Genomic DNA, 16,261 nt, shown 5'->3' with positions numbered 1-16,261 from the left:
AGCCAAAATGAGAAAAAAACCATATTTATTCCTCACTGCAACCATTGTGTCCAGTTACACATGAAACATGTTCTCAAAGTCTCTAGTTAAATATAGAGAAATTGCTGCATGTTTGGTATCACTGTAATCGGACTGCCGTCAACCGCCAAATGAACACCCTAAAAAAAAATAAAATCCAATAATGGAGGATTGGGATGCATTTTTTTTCCTCCATTTGAACCCACTTGAAGCTTGTTTTACCATTATTCAGTATATTGTGTGGTAAAATGAATGGCACTATTCAAAATTAAAATTTGTCCTGTAAAAAATAAGCCCTCATACATTTTTTGATGGCGAAATGTAAAAAAAATGACTGCAAAAATAAAAAAATCACCATGCCCTGAAAGGGTTAAGTTTTATTCTAGCTTTTTTTCCTTTTCCCTCTTCCATAGGATGGTGCAGGGAGCTGCTAGTCCATACAGTGAGCGTGACTGGAATCACTGTCCCTGCAGTTGACGCTCTGCAGAGCAGCCAGTCAGTCTGCAGAGGGCCATTATTACCACTCATTTTGCAGAGAAATATGTTTTTTGGAGGTGATAGGTTCCCTTTAAGAAAGAATAACAGATCTTTTTTCCACTTCTAGAATTCAGTGGACTGTCTGCTCCATCCTGCCACAAGTAAGGTAATGCCATGGCAGCACAATCTGATTATAGAGACCTTAATGTGCCATGGAGACCACAGACTGGCCCTACGCTATATTCTAGCTATGAAGCCTCCAATATTCAACAGTGCAGAGGTCAAACGTCACATGACTGTATTTTTAGAAAACAGGTAAGTTTTGTTGCCTTTGTCACATGTTAATTTCTAGTTGTCTTTAGACAATTAAAGAATCATGATGAATTGGGGCACAGCGATAGGTTTATGGTATCCACTGGCTGTATATTTAATGACCTATCACAATTTGTAGGCACATTTTTGAGGCCTGGAATCTGCAAAAGCTCCACTCCAGCCGATTGAATGTTGAAGAGCTGCTGAAACATATGTATGAAACATGTCAAGAAATGGGGCTTGTGGAAGATTTGCTGAAGCTTGCCTTCACAGATTCTGAACAAGTAAGAGGCCATAAAGCCAGCATAACCATGACTGTAGAAAGTTTCTTTACTCTGTCTGTCTCGTTCTCGCTATCGCAGCTTTTAGAAGCCCTCTCCCACCCAATCAGCACCCCTGCGACACAAACACGGGCTCCTGATGGCAGTCATGGCAATCTGAGGTCAAATAATGACCTCCGTCTGCCAGCTACAGTGGCCTGTTAGACCATGCAAGAAGGATGGCCTAAAAGTCTTTTGTTTGTGTAACACTGACAGGTGTAATGCATTATCCCAGTGATCAGAGTAATAAAAGGTAAAATCCCATAAAGGAATGAAGTAAAGTAAAAAAACTAAAAAATTTAAAAAATATTTTTAAATAAGAACAAAAAATTAAAAATAATTCAATAAATATGTATATGTCTGTAAAGAGAAACGAAAAAGTGCTCATTTTGTATTACCACATCCAAAACGACCCGAACTATAAAACTCACTATTTAACCCCTTCAGTGAACACCATAAAATGGCAAACTATGCTTTTTCATCATACCATTGAAAAAAGTGGAACAAAATGCAATAAAAAAGACGTATTTAAATAGCTGGTAACGTCGTCATCTTCTCCCTCAAAAAAAAGACGCCATACAGCTTCATCAGTGGAGAAATAAAAAAAAAAAAAAGCTATAGTCCTCACATGACTGTCAGCAGAAATATACAAACATTATAGTTCTCAAAATATGGGGATGCAAAAACTGTTGTGTTTTTTTTTATAAAAGGGGGGGGGTTTAGGGCGCAAAAGTGGCCAAACACAAAAAAAGTAATAAACCTGGTGTCTCTGTAATCATGCTGACCCACAGTGAAGGCGTTGAAAATAAAACCAATTCTGTTGATTTGTTCACTTTGCCTCCTAAAGATTTAAGTAAGGCTCAGCTCACATTTATCCTGCTCTCTATGATGAGAGACCAGACCGAGTACAGAGGAACTCTGTTGCATCATCATAGAGGAGAATGGATCCCTCAGGGGTTTCATCTGAATCACATCATTCGGAGATTTAGATGGAAACCCCAATGTAAGTGCTCAACGTAGAGCGCAGTATAGATGTGATCCCAAATGTTATGTAAAATGTTCCCAATAAAAGCTTTGATTTAATTCACAAAAAAACAAGTCCCCACTCAGGTCCGTCACCTGTCAGTGGAAATATAGAGGGTTTCCACCTTACTGGTTGCACAAAGGCTCTGGAAAAGTGAAATTGCTCACCGCAAAAGAAATCCAGCAAATTCTGCACTCCCAGATCCAAATGCCCCCCTCCGTCTAAGCTGCACAATGTGCCTAAACCACGTTTAGCGTCCACAAATTTGGCACTTCTGTAGCGTTGAGGGCCCGCTTAAATTACGGGGTACATGTTTCCGGAAGCACAGGTTGGGCATAATGTATGGGCACTACAATGGCAGGTTTGCATTTTTAACTCTGCATCATCCATTAAAATTGTCACTACACCTGTAAATAAATTCCCAATTGGGTGTAATTTCCAAAATAGGGTTACTCGAGGGGGAGGTTCTGCCCTTCTGGTACGTTGGGCTCTGTATGTGGAGTCCACAAACTATTCTACAATAATTTATTCTCAAAGAGTCCTAGCGCTTCCTCCCCCCGAGTCTCACCATGTGGGTAAGCAGTACTGTATAGCCACATATGAGGTATTGCTTGGTCAGCAGAAATTGTGTGATAAACTTTGGTACCATTTCTACCCATTTTCCCTCGTAAAACAACATTTTTGTGGTATGAATACAGGATAAAAAATATCTTTTTACTGTGTTAGACAGTAGATAGAAAAATATTCAAATTTAAGAGTCCTCAGTGGTTGATGCCTTTTAATTGCTAACTGAAAAGATGGTAACAAATAGCAATCTTTTGAGACTGCTCGGGTGTCTTCATCAGGTATTATTCTGTGACACATTCTACTATAACTTGTTCACAGAGAGACAAATAATGCTCCTTCCATCCTGAGTCTCGCTGTATGGCTAAGCAGTGCTGTATTGCCACATTCAGAAGAAATTGTGTGGCAAATTTTGGTACCATTTTTACTCATTTTCCTGTGTGAAAATGGAAAATTAAATTATTTTTCTTCACTGCTCAATGGTATAAAATTCTGTGACACACCCGTGGTGTAGGGTGAATTCACTGAAGTGTAGTTTGTAAAATGTGGGTCACTATTGGTAAGGTTCTGCTGTTCTGGCACCTCAGGGGCTCTTCCAGTGGGTCATGGCACCCGTAAATCATAACAGTAAAATCTGTACTACAATATGGTGCTCTTTCCCTTCTGAGCTTTCCACTGTGCCTGAAATGTAGTTCCTGCTACATGTTGGGTATTGGTGCTCTGGGGGAAAAATGGACCTCACAGGTAGTTGTGCAATTTTTCCTATTAATTCTTATAAAAATGTAAAATTTAAGGCTAAAACAACATTATAGTGTTAAAAATGTGATAATTGTTTCTTCACCACCCAATGGTATAAAATGCTGTGAGACACATGTGATGTCCACATGTTAACTGCACCCTTGCATGAATTTATTGAGGGGTGTAGTTTGTAATGTGTGGAAATTTATTGGTGGTGTCTGTTTAACTGGCAATGTAAGGGACACTGCCAATGAAACATGGCACCCTCAAACCATTCCAGCAAATCTGCACTCCTATGGTGCTCCTTCCCTTCTGAGCCTTGCACTCTGCCTTAAAACTAGCTTTCAACCACATATGGGGTATTGGCAAACTCGAAAAATTTATCCAATTTGTTAATCAATTTCTTCAATTTACTCAGTCCAATATTATACAATTCTGTGAGTCACCTGAGGGTTAAAAATGCTCATTTCACCCCTAGATGAATTTCTCAAGTGGTGTAGTTTCCAAAATGGGGTCACTTGTGGGGGGTTTCTCCAATAAATTCCAGTCAAAATGGCACACCAAAATTCAAATATGTCTCCTTTACTTCCGAGCACTGCCTGTAGTTTTCCCCTAAATATGGGTTATCGACGTACTCGGGAGAAATTGCACAACAAATTTTGTTGCCCAATTACTCCTGCTTCTCTTGTGAAAATGAAAAGTTTGGGGCAAAACCAACATATTTGATGGAAAAATGTGATCTTTCATTTTCACGGGTTAGCGTTATAAAATTCTGTGAAGCACTTCTGGGTTCAAGGTGCTCACCAAACCTCTAGAAATATTCATTGAGGTGTGTAATTTCCAAACTTGGGTCACTTGTCAGGGGGATTCCACTGTTTAGGCACATAGGGGCTCTGCAAACACGACATGGAGTTAACTATCTATTGAAGGCAATTTTGTAGTCAAATGGTGCTCTATCCCTTCCAAGCCCTGCCGTGCGCCCAAATAGTAGTTTTCCTCCACATATGGAGTATCTGTGTACTTGGGAGAAATTGCAACAAATTTTGGGGTACATTCTTTCCTTTTTCTCGATTTAAATGAAACATTTGGGACCACAGCAACATTTTTGTGGGAAAAATGTAAAATTGTATTTATTCTTTCTTCCATATTGCTTTAATTCCGGCGAAGCACCTAAAGAGTTAATAAACTTCTTGAATGTGGCTTTGAAGACTTTGAGGGGTGCAGTTTTTAAAAGGTGTTACTTTTGGGTATTTTCTGTCACATAGGCACCTCAAAGTCACTTAATTTACAAAACCAACATTTTTTATTTTGTTGGAAAAATGAAAAATTGCTGATAAACTTTTAACAATTGTAACGTAACAAAAAAATTGTTTTAAAAAAAAAGTTGCTTATGTAAAGTAGACATGTGGCAAATATTAGTTTATTTATTTTTAGTGGTATGACCATCTTTTTTTAAAGGCATAAAAATGAAAAGTTTGACTTTTTTTTTAATTTGTCAAATTTCCAATCTTTTCATAAACACAAAGCATATTGACCTAAATTTATCACTAATATGTGTCATAATTACTGAGATATGATGTCGCATTCCAGAATTATTGCCACACATCGGTCAGAATTGAAAAATGTTGCCTGGTCAGGAAGGGGACACCATGACTTTTTGAGGGTTTCCAATATAAATGCCCCTCAGTCACTTCAAAAATAGATTTTGTAAATGTCTATAAAAAATTGCTGCTTAACTTTTAAGCCTTCTAACAGCCAAGCAAAATAAAGAAATGTTGGAAAAATTATGTTAACGTCTTAAATGCTTAACTATTTTTTTGTGACCTAGCTATCTGGCTCCATGACAGTAAATTCTGAGTTTCAAAATTTCTAATTTTCCAAATTCTAAATCATGCTGCTCTCAGATTACATAGCAAAAATTTGGTGACAGATTCTTTAACCCCCCGAGGGTGGTCGGCTCATTAATGACCAGGCCAGTTTTTACAATTCTGACCACTGTCACTTTATGAGGTAATAACTCTGGAACGCTTCAACGGATCCCCCTGATTCTGAGAATGTTTTTTCATGACATATTGTACTTCATGATTGTGGTAAAATTTCTTCAGTATGACTTGCATTTATTTGTAAAAAAAAAAAAGACATTTTCAAACTTTGAATTTTCATGCCCTTAAATCAGAGCGATATGTAGCACAATATAGTTAATAAATAACATTTCCCACGTTTCTACTTTTACATTTCCCACGTTTCTACTTTTACATTTCCCACATGTCTACTTTTACATTTCCCACGTGTCTACTTTTACATTTCCCACGTGTCGACTTTTACATTTCCCACGTGTCTACTTTTACATTTCCCACGTGTCTACTTTTACATTTCCCACGTGTCGACTTTTACATCAGCACAATTTTAGAACCAATTTTTTTTTTTGTTAGGAAGTTATAAGGGTTAAAAGTTGACCAGTGATTTCTCTTTTTTCCAACAAAATTTACAGAACCATTTTTTTTAGGGACCACATCACATTTGAAGTGACTTTGAAGGGCCTTTATGACAGAAAATACTCAAAAGGGACACCATTCTAAAAACTGCACCCCTCAACGTGCTCAAAACCACATTCAAGAAGTTTATTAACCCTTCAGGTGCTTCACACAAATATTTGGAATGTGGAAGAAAAAAATGAACATTTTTATTTTTTTTTCACAAAAATTTTACTTTAGACCACAATTTTTATTTTCGCAAGTGTAACAGAAAAAATAAAGCCCAAAATTTGTTGTGCAATTTTCTCCTCAGCACGCCGATACCCATTATGTGGGGGAAAACCACTGTTTGGGCGCACGGCAGGATTCAGAAAGAAAGGAGCGCCATTTGAGTTTTTGAATGTAAAATTTGCTTGAATAATTAGCGGATGCCATGTTGTGTTTGGAGAGCCCCTGATGTGCCTAAACAGTGGAAACTTCCCACAAGTGACACAATTTTGGAAACTAGACCCCTCAGGGAACTTATCTAGATGTGTAGTGAGCACCCTGAACCCCAAGGTGCTTCACAGTAGTTTAGAACATGGAGCCGTGAAAATAAAAAAAGCTAACTTTTTCTACAAAAATGATCTTTTAGCCCCAAATTTTTCATTTTCACAAAGGTAAGAGGTGAAAATTGACCCCAAAAACTGTTGTGCAATTTCTCCTGAGTGCACCGATACCCCATATGTGGGGAAAATAGACTGTTTTGGCGCACGGCATGGTTCAGAAAGAAAGGAACACAAAATTGGCTGGAATTGAGAGTGGAAGCCATGTCGCGTTTGGAGAGCCCCTGATGTGCCTAAATAGTGGAAACCCCCCACAAGTGACCCCATTTTAAAAACTAGACCCCTCAAGGATTTTATCAAGGGGTATAGTGAACATTTTGAACTTAGAGGTACGACACAGAATTTGATAACATTAGGTCATCAAGTTGTCATTAGTCTTGAGTGCAAGTGCTCGCTACTTGAGTACTCGGGTATGCACCATGTATCGCGAGTGCTCGAGTGACATGTTCGAGTCCCCGCTCGCATGTTTCATGGTTGTTAGACACCCAAAAAAAAAAAAACATGCGGGGACCACTCGTGCATGGCAGGCAATCAACGCAACTTTTTTTTTTTGGCAACGAAGCATATGGGGCGGAGACTTGAGCATGTCACTCGAGCATCCGCGATACTCAGCGCATACCTGAGCACCCGATGCAGACTCAAGTAGTGAGCACTTCCGCTCAACACTAGTCACCATATCATCTTTTTTTTTTTTTTTTTTCACTTTTAAAGAAATCCCAACCCTAACCCTAGCGTTTATTTTTTACATCGTTCCTCGTGCGGTATAAGTGATTAGACGACCTTATTCTTCGGGTCGGTGCGATTACAGCGATACCAGATTCATATCAGATTTTTATGATTGATAGCTGTCACACACTAAGACGCTTTTTTTTTTTTTTTTTTTTTGCATAGACTAGTTTTAGAATTGCCATATTTTGAGAGCTATAATTTTTCCATATTTTGGCCGACAGTCATGTGATGGCTTGTTTTTTATTGGTACCATTTTTGGACACGTGACATTTTGTGATCGCTTTTTTCTTCCGATTTTTAGGAGGCAGAATAAACAAAAAGCAACAATTCAGGAATTGTTTTTTTTTTTTTGTTTTTTTTTTTGTTTTTTTTAATGCATTTCCACATGTGGTAAAATTGATAAGGCAGCGTTATTCTTTGGGTCAGTACGTTTTCATCAGTGCCACATTTTATATATTTTTTTTATGTTTTGGCGCTTTTACACAATAAAGAGTGTTTTATTGAAAAAAAAATTTTGTATCGCTTTTTTCTGTGACCTATAACTTTTTTTATTTTTTGGCTGATGGAGTCTTCTACATCTCCCTTCTCCACTGGTAGAATCTCCTAGCAGGTTATCCAGTATGCATTCAATCAGACAACGCCACAGCCGTGGCATACATACACCGACAGGGCTTAACACGCCGCAAATCCGTTATCACGGCGGTCTCATGGATTCTGGTCTGGGCCGAGTGACACGTGCCAGCAATATCGTCAGTACACATTCTGGGGGTGGACAATTGGGCCGCCGACTTCCTTAGTCATCAGACTCTCCTCGGGCGAGTGGACACTCAACCCCATCGTGTTCGATAAGATCTGTCACAGATGGGGCACCACCGACGTCTATCTAATGGTGCCTCACTTCGTAGCCAGGTCTCGCTACCCCTCTGGCAGTCGGTTATGACACCCTCCTCATTCCATGATTTCATTTTCATCTTCCTTACCTCTTTCCGCCTCTGCCACTGATCCCGAGAGTCATCAAGAAGATCAAGGCAGAGGGAGTCCCAGTAATCTTGGTGGCTGTAGACTGGCCCAGAAGGGACTTACTCTCTCTCTCTCAGGGTCCCCTCTTCCACCAGAATTCTCGGTCTCTGAATTTAATGGCATTGGTTTTGAGAGAAGCATGTTTTTCATCCCAGGTCATACAGACCATGGTCAGAGCAAGAAAGCCCGTGTCCTCACGCATTTAACATCGGACTTGGAAGGCCTTTTTTTTTTCTTTCTTTTTTTTTTTTTGATGGTGTGAAAACAACCTTTTCTGCTCACATGTCTTTTTCTCTTCCATCCATCTTGGCTTTTCTCCAGTTGGGACTCGACTCCGGGCTTTCTATCAGTACTCTCAAGGTTCAGATCTCTGCACTCTCAATTCTTTTTAAACGGAATTTGGCTTCTCGTCCCAAGCTCAAGACCTTCCTTCATGGAGTTGCTCGCCTGGCTTTGCCATATTCCCCTCCTGTAGGCCTTTGGGACCTAAAATAAGCAAGCCCCCTTCGAACCTATCCATGACATCTTGTCGTCATTCCTTTCCTGGAAGGTTGCCTTTTTGGTAGCCATCACGTCCATCAGAAGAGTTTGAGCTGGCAGCTCTCTAGTCGCTCTCCTTTTCTCATTCTCCATCAGGACAAGGTAGTTTTCAGACCAGTTCCTCCTTTCTTAAGGTAGTCTCCTCATTCCACATCAACGAGGACATTGTTCTGCCTTCTTTCTGGTCATCTCTGGTTCATCCCCTTGAAAGATCCCTTCACAATCTGGACCTGAGCAGAGCTCTGTGTCTACCTATCAAGGACTGCTTCATTCAGATGTTCTGACACCTTGTTTGTCATCTGAGGGTCATCGCAAGGATCTCCCTGCTACAAAATCTACCCATCGCTGAATTCGCTCGGCTATACTGGAGGCATATCGCGCTACACACAGGCCACCCCTTCCGGGAGTAAGAGCGCTCTCCACCCAAGTGTTGGGGGCTTCCTGGGCTGTTTGCAAATCTGGGTTTCAGAGGCCTGTTGGCAAAGCTGATGCCTGGTCATCTCGTTACACTTTCACAAGGTTCTACAGAGTAGATATCTATGCCTCGGTTGATGCTGGCCTAGGTATGAAGATTCTGCAAACGGCGGTCGCCTGCCGTCCAAGCTGATTTGTCAATTATTCTATTCCCTCCTTGGGACTGATTTAGGACATCCCATGGTTACCTGTGTCCACCAATGAAGCAATAACGAAAGAAGGATTTTTTGTACTCACTGTAAAATCTTTCTTAGAGCCTTCACTGGGGGACACGGCATCCTCCCTGGTTTATGCCTATGTTGGGCCTATGTGCCTCTGTTGGGCCTGTATATAGTTCGGTTGTTTGTTGCTTCTCTTACTGCTTGTTCACTAACTGATGAGCTTTGTGCCAGTCGATGGGTGTATACTGCTGAGGAGGAGCTAATTCTTTTTTTGCCTAGCGGCCTCCCAGCGACAGATGCATACACTCATGGCTACCTGTGTCCACCAATAAAGGCTCAAAGAAAGAGCTTTTACGGTGAGTACCAAAAATCCCTCTTTTGCGGGACGAGTTACAGATTTTTTTGTTGCCATTTTGGGGCACATAATGTTTTATGATTGCTTTTTATTCAGATATTCAGACACAATGAACAAAAAACAGTAATTTAGTTATTTATGTTTTTTATTTTTTGCGCCGTTCACTGTGTGGTAAGTGATAAGACTGATTTGTCCATTGGGTCGGTACGATTACAGAGATACCAGATTTATATTGTTTTTTTATGCTTTGCTATTTTTACACACTAAAAACAATGTTTTACAAAAATGAATTAGTTTTTACATTGCCATATTCTGAGAACTGTAACTTTTTTTTTTTTTGCTGAATGAGCCATATTGCGGTTTGTTTGTTTTGCGGGACGGGTTGGCGATTTTAATTTATACCATTCTTTTTTTCTTCATATGACTTTTTGAAAGCTTTTTATTAAAATTTTTGTGAGTCAGTCTGATGAAAAAGTGACATTTTTGGTGGTTTTTTTATTTTCTTAACGCTGTTCGCCATAAGGAATAAATAACGTACCAGTTTTATAAAGTTGGTCGTTCTGGATACGGTGTTAACAATTGTGGGGGTTTTGGGGTTGTTTTTTTTTCACAAACACTGCTTTTTGAGTGGCAAAATGACTTTTTGTGATTTGGGTGTGCTTTTTTGGGTGTGTTTTTTACATATTTTATTTTACTTTTTCACTTTTCTTTGTACTTCGTCCCACTGTGGGACATTTTTCGTGTACTGCAGTGCATGAGACGGTCAGTGAGTCACGGAGTGTGCTTGTGAGACCAGGCTTATAGCTAGATCTTACGGACCATCGTACCCTGGGGTCATCAGATGACCTCTAGGTACCATGATAACCATCGGTACCCGCAGTTTTCATTTTGTGGGTCCCATGGTTACAAAGGGGATCTTGCAACTCCCTTACAACCAGTTAAATAGCTCTGTTGCGATTGACAGCAGTATTTGAGGGGTTAATTTGCCCGATCAGTTACAAAAGCGGCCAGGGCCGATTATAGCAGGGTGTCAGCTGTCGCATACAGCCGACGGGCAGCGCTACAATCTTATTCCCAATCGCCGTTTTAAAAGCAAATCGGGAATAAGGCCCCTTTACAACTGCCGTTTTAATACGTATCGGCAGTCGTTAAGGGGTTAAAGTTTCAGATGTTTTCAAGACATATCCACCTAAATTTACCCCTGAAATAAAGCACAGTGTCACGAAAAACCCTTTATATGGCCTATTCAGAAATGCTAAAACTGGCAGTGACAGGAAAAGGTTAACTGCCACAAATTGTAGGACATTTTCCTGTGCGATTATACGACGTTTCTTTTAGAATTGTCACTTTTGTTCCGGTAGGAACAGTGATTCAGACAGAACGTGAAGGTTTCCTTTTGCCTTATGCTTTAATAAATCTTTATTTTTATTATAGGATTACTTGCATACATATTTGCGCACAAACGGAGGTATTCAAAATCAAGAGATCTTGTTGGTACATCATTTACAGAGAGCAAATTACATACCAGCTTTGCGGCTAAACCAGTCACTGAACAATTATCACCTAGTAAGTCCTCTGTTTCATTTTAAAGAGTATCATGAATATATATGTAAGTAATAACAATAAGTGAAAGTGATTCCATAGTTCTGTCTTTTAAGGACTGGAAGGGCTATCTCTCCTTTTCAAAAATAGTTTCTCTGACTGTTCTGTCTGAACACTGAGATGGTGAGGTGCCAGCGCCGAATACATGCCTTATAATGCCCCTTTTAAATACAGTATATAGATGCTTGCAGCTTCACCCCCAGTTGGAGGTGTCTGTTTTCAGGAAACATAGGAAAGGGTTCTTTACAGTCAGAGCAGTCAGACTGTGGAATGCCCGACCACAAGAGGTAGTAATGGCAGACACTATAACAGCTTTTATACACGGCTGGATGATTTCCTTGATACACGTAACTTTGTGGGTTATAGTTAATTTAGTGACAAAATGTACAATTGGTGGAAGAAGGTTGATGGACCTAGGTCTTTTTTGCAACCTATGTAATTATGTAAAATATCTTTTTATTTTGTGTTTCACACATTTTTTTAACATCATTAAAAAAGATTTTCTTTTTTTAATTGTTGGCTTGGCATATTATCCCCCATTACAGAGCAAATCTATCGCATCAATGCATTGTAAAGCTCATCTCGATCTGGTCTGGCTCCTTCCTGACACTAATTGGTCATATAATCGCTGGGATCAAAGTGTAATGGGATATTACGGCTTCCTAAATGGCATACATCCCTGACTTGAGTAAGAAATCAGTCCAATGTTGAAACATGTAGCCTTGTATTCCTTTAATAATTTCTGTTGATGACTTTACCTGCCTGTCATACTCTGCAACGCTCGTATCACCCCTTTTTTTCATTTAATTTATAAACTTTTTGTTTGATCTGTATACATTGCTTTTTTCAGCAATGTATACAGCGATCGTGTAATTTCTGCCTTCTTTACGGGGAGTTCTCCATTCCTGCTGCTGCACATCTCCATGCAGCTGCTGATTCTGCAAGGATGTTCCAAAACTAAATTGCAGAGTCATATGCAGACCTCACAGACAATTTTGGCAATCAGCAGGTTATTAATTATGTAATAATTGTTGGCTAAAGCAATCCCCCATAGTCATTTTGCTATGTAAAGATTACGTTGCATTTCGTGAGGAGAGTATCTGAAAAATGTGTTCAGCTATGGATGTATTTTTATACTTTTTCTTTTCTGTGCAGAATGATTTTGACAGATGCCAGCTGGAAAGAGGAGCTGCCAGAAACTCTATAGTGGATCACTATGTCAAAATACTCCCAAGTGTGCAGCAAACTCTGGCCAGATCCTATCCTTCTATTGTTTGGAAGAAAGGTAACTGAAAGTTGTAGCTTTCGGCTGTATGTAATATCTTATTAACTTCACCTTCATTAATTTTGAGGGGACAGATATTGGAATTGCTTTGGCATTTGCTGGAAATTCATAGTTTTCAAGTCAGATGAACTTGAGGTTACTTTGCTTACTTTCTATTACAGCTGTTTAAAAAACATTTAAAGGGATACTGTCACGTTAAATAATGGTATAAACCTGGCAATATAGCGTTAATCTGCAATCTGACTTAAAGGAGTTGTCCACTACTTTAACATTGATGCCCTATCCGTAGGATAGGGCATGAATGTATGATCGGCCAGGGTCCCGCCCGCGGCATCCCCACCGACCAGCTGTTATCGGTGCAGCGGCCGCCGGCCGGAACTCCTTGCCTGCGGTGCTTGGCTGTCTGTCTGTAGTGGCCGCCGCTTGTAACTGCACATCCTCCTCCCATTCATCGGGAGGCCGATGTGCAGTTACAAGCGGCGGGCACTGCAGGTAGAGACTTCCGGCTGGCGACACCTGACACCGATAACAGCCGATCGGCAGGGGTGCCGCGTGCGGGACCCCAGCCAATCATACATTGATGCTCTATCCTACAGATAGGGCATCAATGTAAAGTAGTGGATAACCCCTTTAAAGCTACTTTGTCCTGAAAGTGCAGCTTCTTAGAGAAAATGAACTATATTACTCCAGGGAGTCGCTGACTTTAAGCCATACAGACAGGTGTGCCCGGCCAGTCACCGCTCACAGCACTTTGACTGACATCTGGCTCTGCACTGATGCACATAAGTAATATAAAGCCTCAAATGTTCCACCCCTCGCTCCAGGTCTGATCTGAGCTCTGCAAGAAATGACCGATCAATACACCACATGGGTCTGTTAGGGGCACCGACGTGTGACGTACAAATAAAAACAATATGCATGTGTCAGAGATGACTAATGGAAGTACCAAATGTAAATGTATAATGTACAGGTAAGAGCAATGCGTATTCAGTGAAAAGAAAGCGATATATAGTGGGACTGCGCATATGACCTTGATCTCCAGCTTCATAAATAGTGTTCAATTCTTATGTGCAAAAGTTCTGCCCATAGACCAATGTGTAAATGCCAAGACAGGAACATTATGGATTGTCGTCTGCCTATTAATACTAAAATGTATGCATAAAATAAACAGAAATGTAGTATCAACATATACTAGCGCCAAAGGAGATGGTAAGGAAGAAATACTAGGCTGCAGCCAGAAGCACGGGTCCTGTGTGACGGCCCGTAAATAGTCATAAATAGATGGTACTGTCGCACTGATTGGAGGTAGCAGAGAATAGAAAAGAGGAGCACGCAAAACAGAAAGTAATATCTAGAATTTATATTAAACAAATTTCACAATGGAAATTAACTTGGACAATAAAATAATATTCCTAAGGAGACAAGCTATATATGATATTTAGGCAAAGCGTTAATAAATATAATGTTTCTCTGTTTAACGTCCATTTGCATGGTAAGAAATGCTGCTGCTATTGGAAACGTGCCTGCTATGCCGCTAAATAGCTCATAGTCTGTAAGAATGAATACACGGTGCTTAGTAAAAGCATACAGTTAGTGGGGCTGGTCCCTTGATTAGAGGTGTGAATTCCTGGTGAGTAAAGAGTGCGGGGTGTCTACTCCCCTGTACGTACTCCGAAGCCCACAGTTACCTGCTGTCAGGTCCTGGGCCATACAGTAAAGCAGGGAGCTGTAATCTCCTAAGTGGTATGTAGAGCCAGGGCACTCCGTCCGGTAGCATCCCTGGTAACCACACGGGCGGAAGGAGCTGGTGACGTCATAGCTGCTGACTATGGTGTCCTATGAAGGCCAGAAAAGAGGCTTCATTATTCATCATTCTTCAGATGATTTGTCAGTGTAGATGAAATAGTATTAAAGGAGTTTTCCAGGCTAAAAAGAACTCTGCAGTCTGTGACTGCACATTGCCGAATTGTGATAAGTTTACAATGCGCACACTGCCACAATTTCCCTTTCAATTGGGTATTTATACAATTTGCATAGTTGCAGCCAGTTTGACTCTCTCGGCCACTACTCTCAATGAAGTTGGCACATGACCACCCACTCTTGTTTAGAATATAGGAGAATTGTTAATTTGTGCTGATTGCACTCAGTCATGATTCGGCAGTCTTCAGTTACATGGTGACGGCAGATAGTTCTAGCGGGCAGCAGAGTTGTCACCGGATAGCGGCCTGTAATGTCTGTAGGTTTGACTACTCTACCATTGTTAAAATACAAATACATATCCAAAATATTCAACACTAAGCAACAGTTTCTTGTTTATTCTAGTGACAAGACCCAAACCTTTATCTACTGTTGCAAAACCGGCTCCCTCAGGGAGTGTGATTACCGAAGCTGACTTTATCCGTAACGTGCTGCTGAAAATAAAGGAAGTGTCTGCAGCTAGTGAGAGTAGAGACTTCTCTCCTTATAAAAGGTAAGAAATGTGCCTGGGCTTTCATCTGAGAATCCATTTATGGTACTCCCATTCCTACACAGTACTTAAGCTCTTCTATGTTTGAACCAATGTATCTTTTGTGGCACAGTGACATTAAAATGCTTTTGGTAGGAGACCATTTCTGTAGAGTTCTGTAGCTGTAGTCAAGAGACTTGTCTTGTTCTGCTTAGTCATGTAAAACTCAAATGGTATAAATTAATAGAATAGTGAGACATTAAAGGGGTTGTCTGATATAGAAATATCATTTAAGTATGTTTCTCTTATGAAGTGCTCTTGGTCCCCTGACTGCAGCAGTCAGCCTGGACTGGACATGTAATGTGCTGGAAAGTGAGTATGCCTTTTTTTTTTAAATACATATTTTAAGTGCATACATGCATTGCAAATATATATTTTTCCAATACCGGACAACCCCTTTAACTGACTTGTTTAAAACAAAAGTTTTTTTTTGTTTTTTTTTTAAAGTGGTTGCCCATTAAAAGACTCCTTTATTGCTGGCCCCATAAATTAAAAAATTCTCTACTTCCTGGATCTGCATGGCTCATAGATTGTGTACTCCGCCAGTGTCTTGATGAACAATGTCTCATGACTCATGTAAGCCACTGATTGACTACAATCTTCATAATTACATCTTTGCAAAAAGTTTATTCGCCTCAGGATAGAAATGTGAAGGCTGCTGTCAGTCTGCAGCCACCGATTGACTGCCGCAGTCATGTGACCTCAGGAGACATGAAGATGAGTGTCCGTCCTGCTTCGTGTGTGCTCAAGTAGGATTCTACCCTAAATATTTATATAGCAACATTGATTCCATGGTGCTGTACATGAGAAGGGGTTACATGCAAAATACATATCACTTACAGTAAAGAAACTAACAATGATAGACTGGTACAGGAGGAAGAGGGCCCTGCCCTTGCGGGCTTACATTCTACAGGATGATGGGGAAGGAGACAGTAGGTTGAGGGGTTGCAGTAGCTCTGGTGTTGGTGAGGTGGCAGCAAGGTCATGGCAGCCTGTAAGCTTTCTTGAAAAGATGGGTTTTCAGGTTCTGTCTGAAGGATCCGAATGTGATGGCTAA

At 40.3% G+C, this 16,261-nt stretch overlaps 1 protein-coding gene across 1 annotated transcript in view; it reads left to right on the top strand.

Moving 5' to 3' along the window:
• The window catches only part of LOC141273766 (protein ELYS-like), a 111,474-nt gene that overhangs the window by 57,954 nt on the left and 37,259 nt on the right, over positions 1-16,261 (top strand). Inside the window, exons 21-25 of the mRNA XM_073686104.1 lie at positions 623-810; positions 947-1,091; positions 11,246-11,377; positions 12,569-12,698; positions 15,021-15,168. Of these exons, the coding sequence (XP_073542205.1) occupies positions 623-810; positions 947-1,091; positions 11,246-11,377; positions 12,569-12,698; positions 15,021-15,168 (743 nt within the window). The remainder of the gene's footprint in view (positions 1-622; positions 811-946; positions 1,092-11,245; positions 11,378-12,568; positions 12,699-15,020; positions 15,169-16,261) is intronic.

The sequence above is a fragment of the Phyllobates terribilis genome, unplaced genomic scaffold (genome assembly GCF_046119375.1).
Source record: "Phyllobates terribilis strain yellow unplaced genomic scaffold, ASM4611937v1 Scaffold_5__5_contigs__length_657084704, whole genome shotgun sequence".
Lineage (NCBI taxonomy): Eukaryota > Metazoa > Chordata > Amphibia > Anura > Dendrobatidae > Phyllobates > Phyllobates terribilis.
Note: the sequence above shows the minus strand (reverse complement) of the source record. Positions and strands in the feature narration are given on the sequence as shown.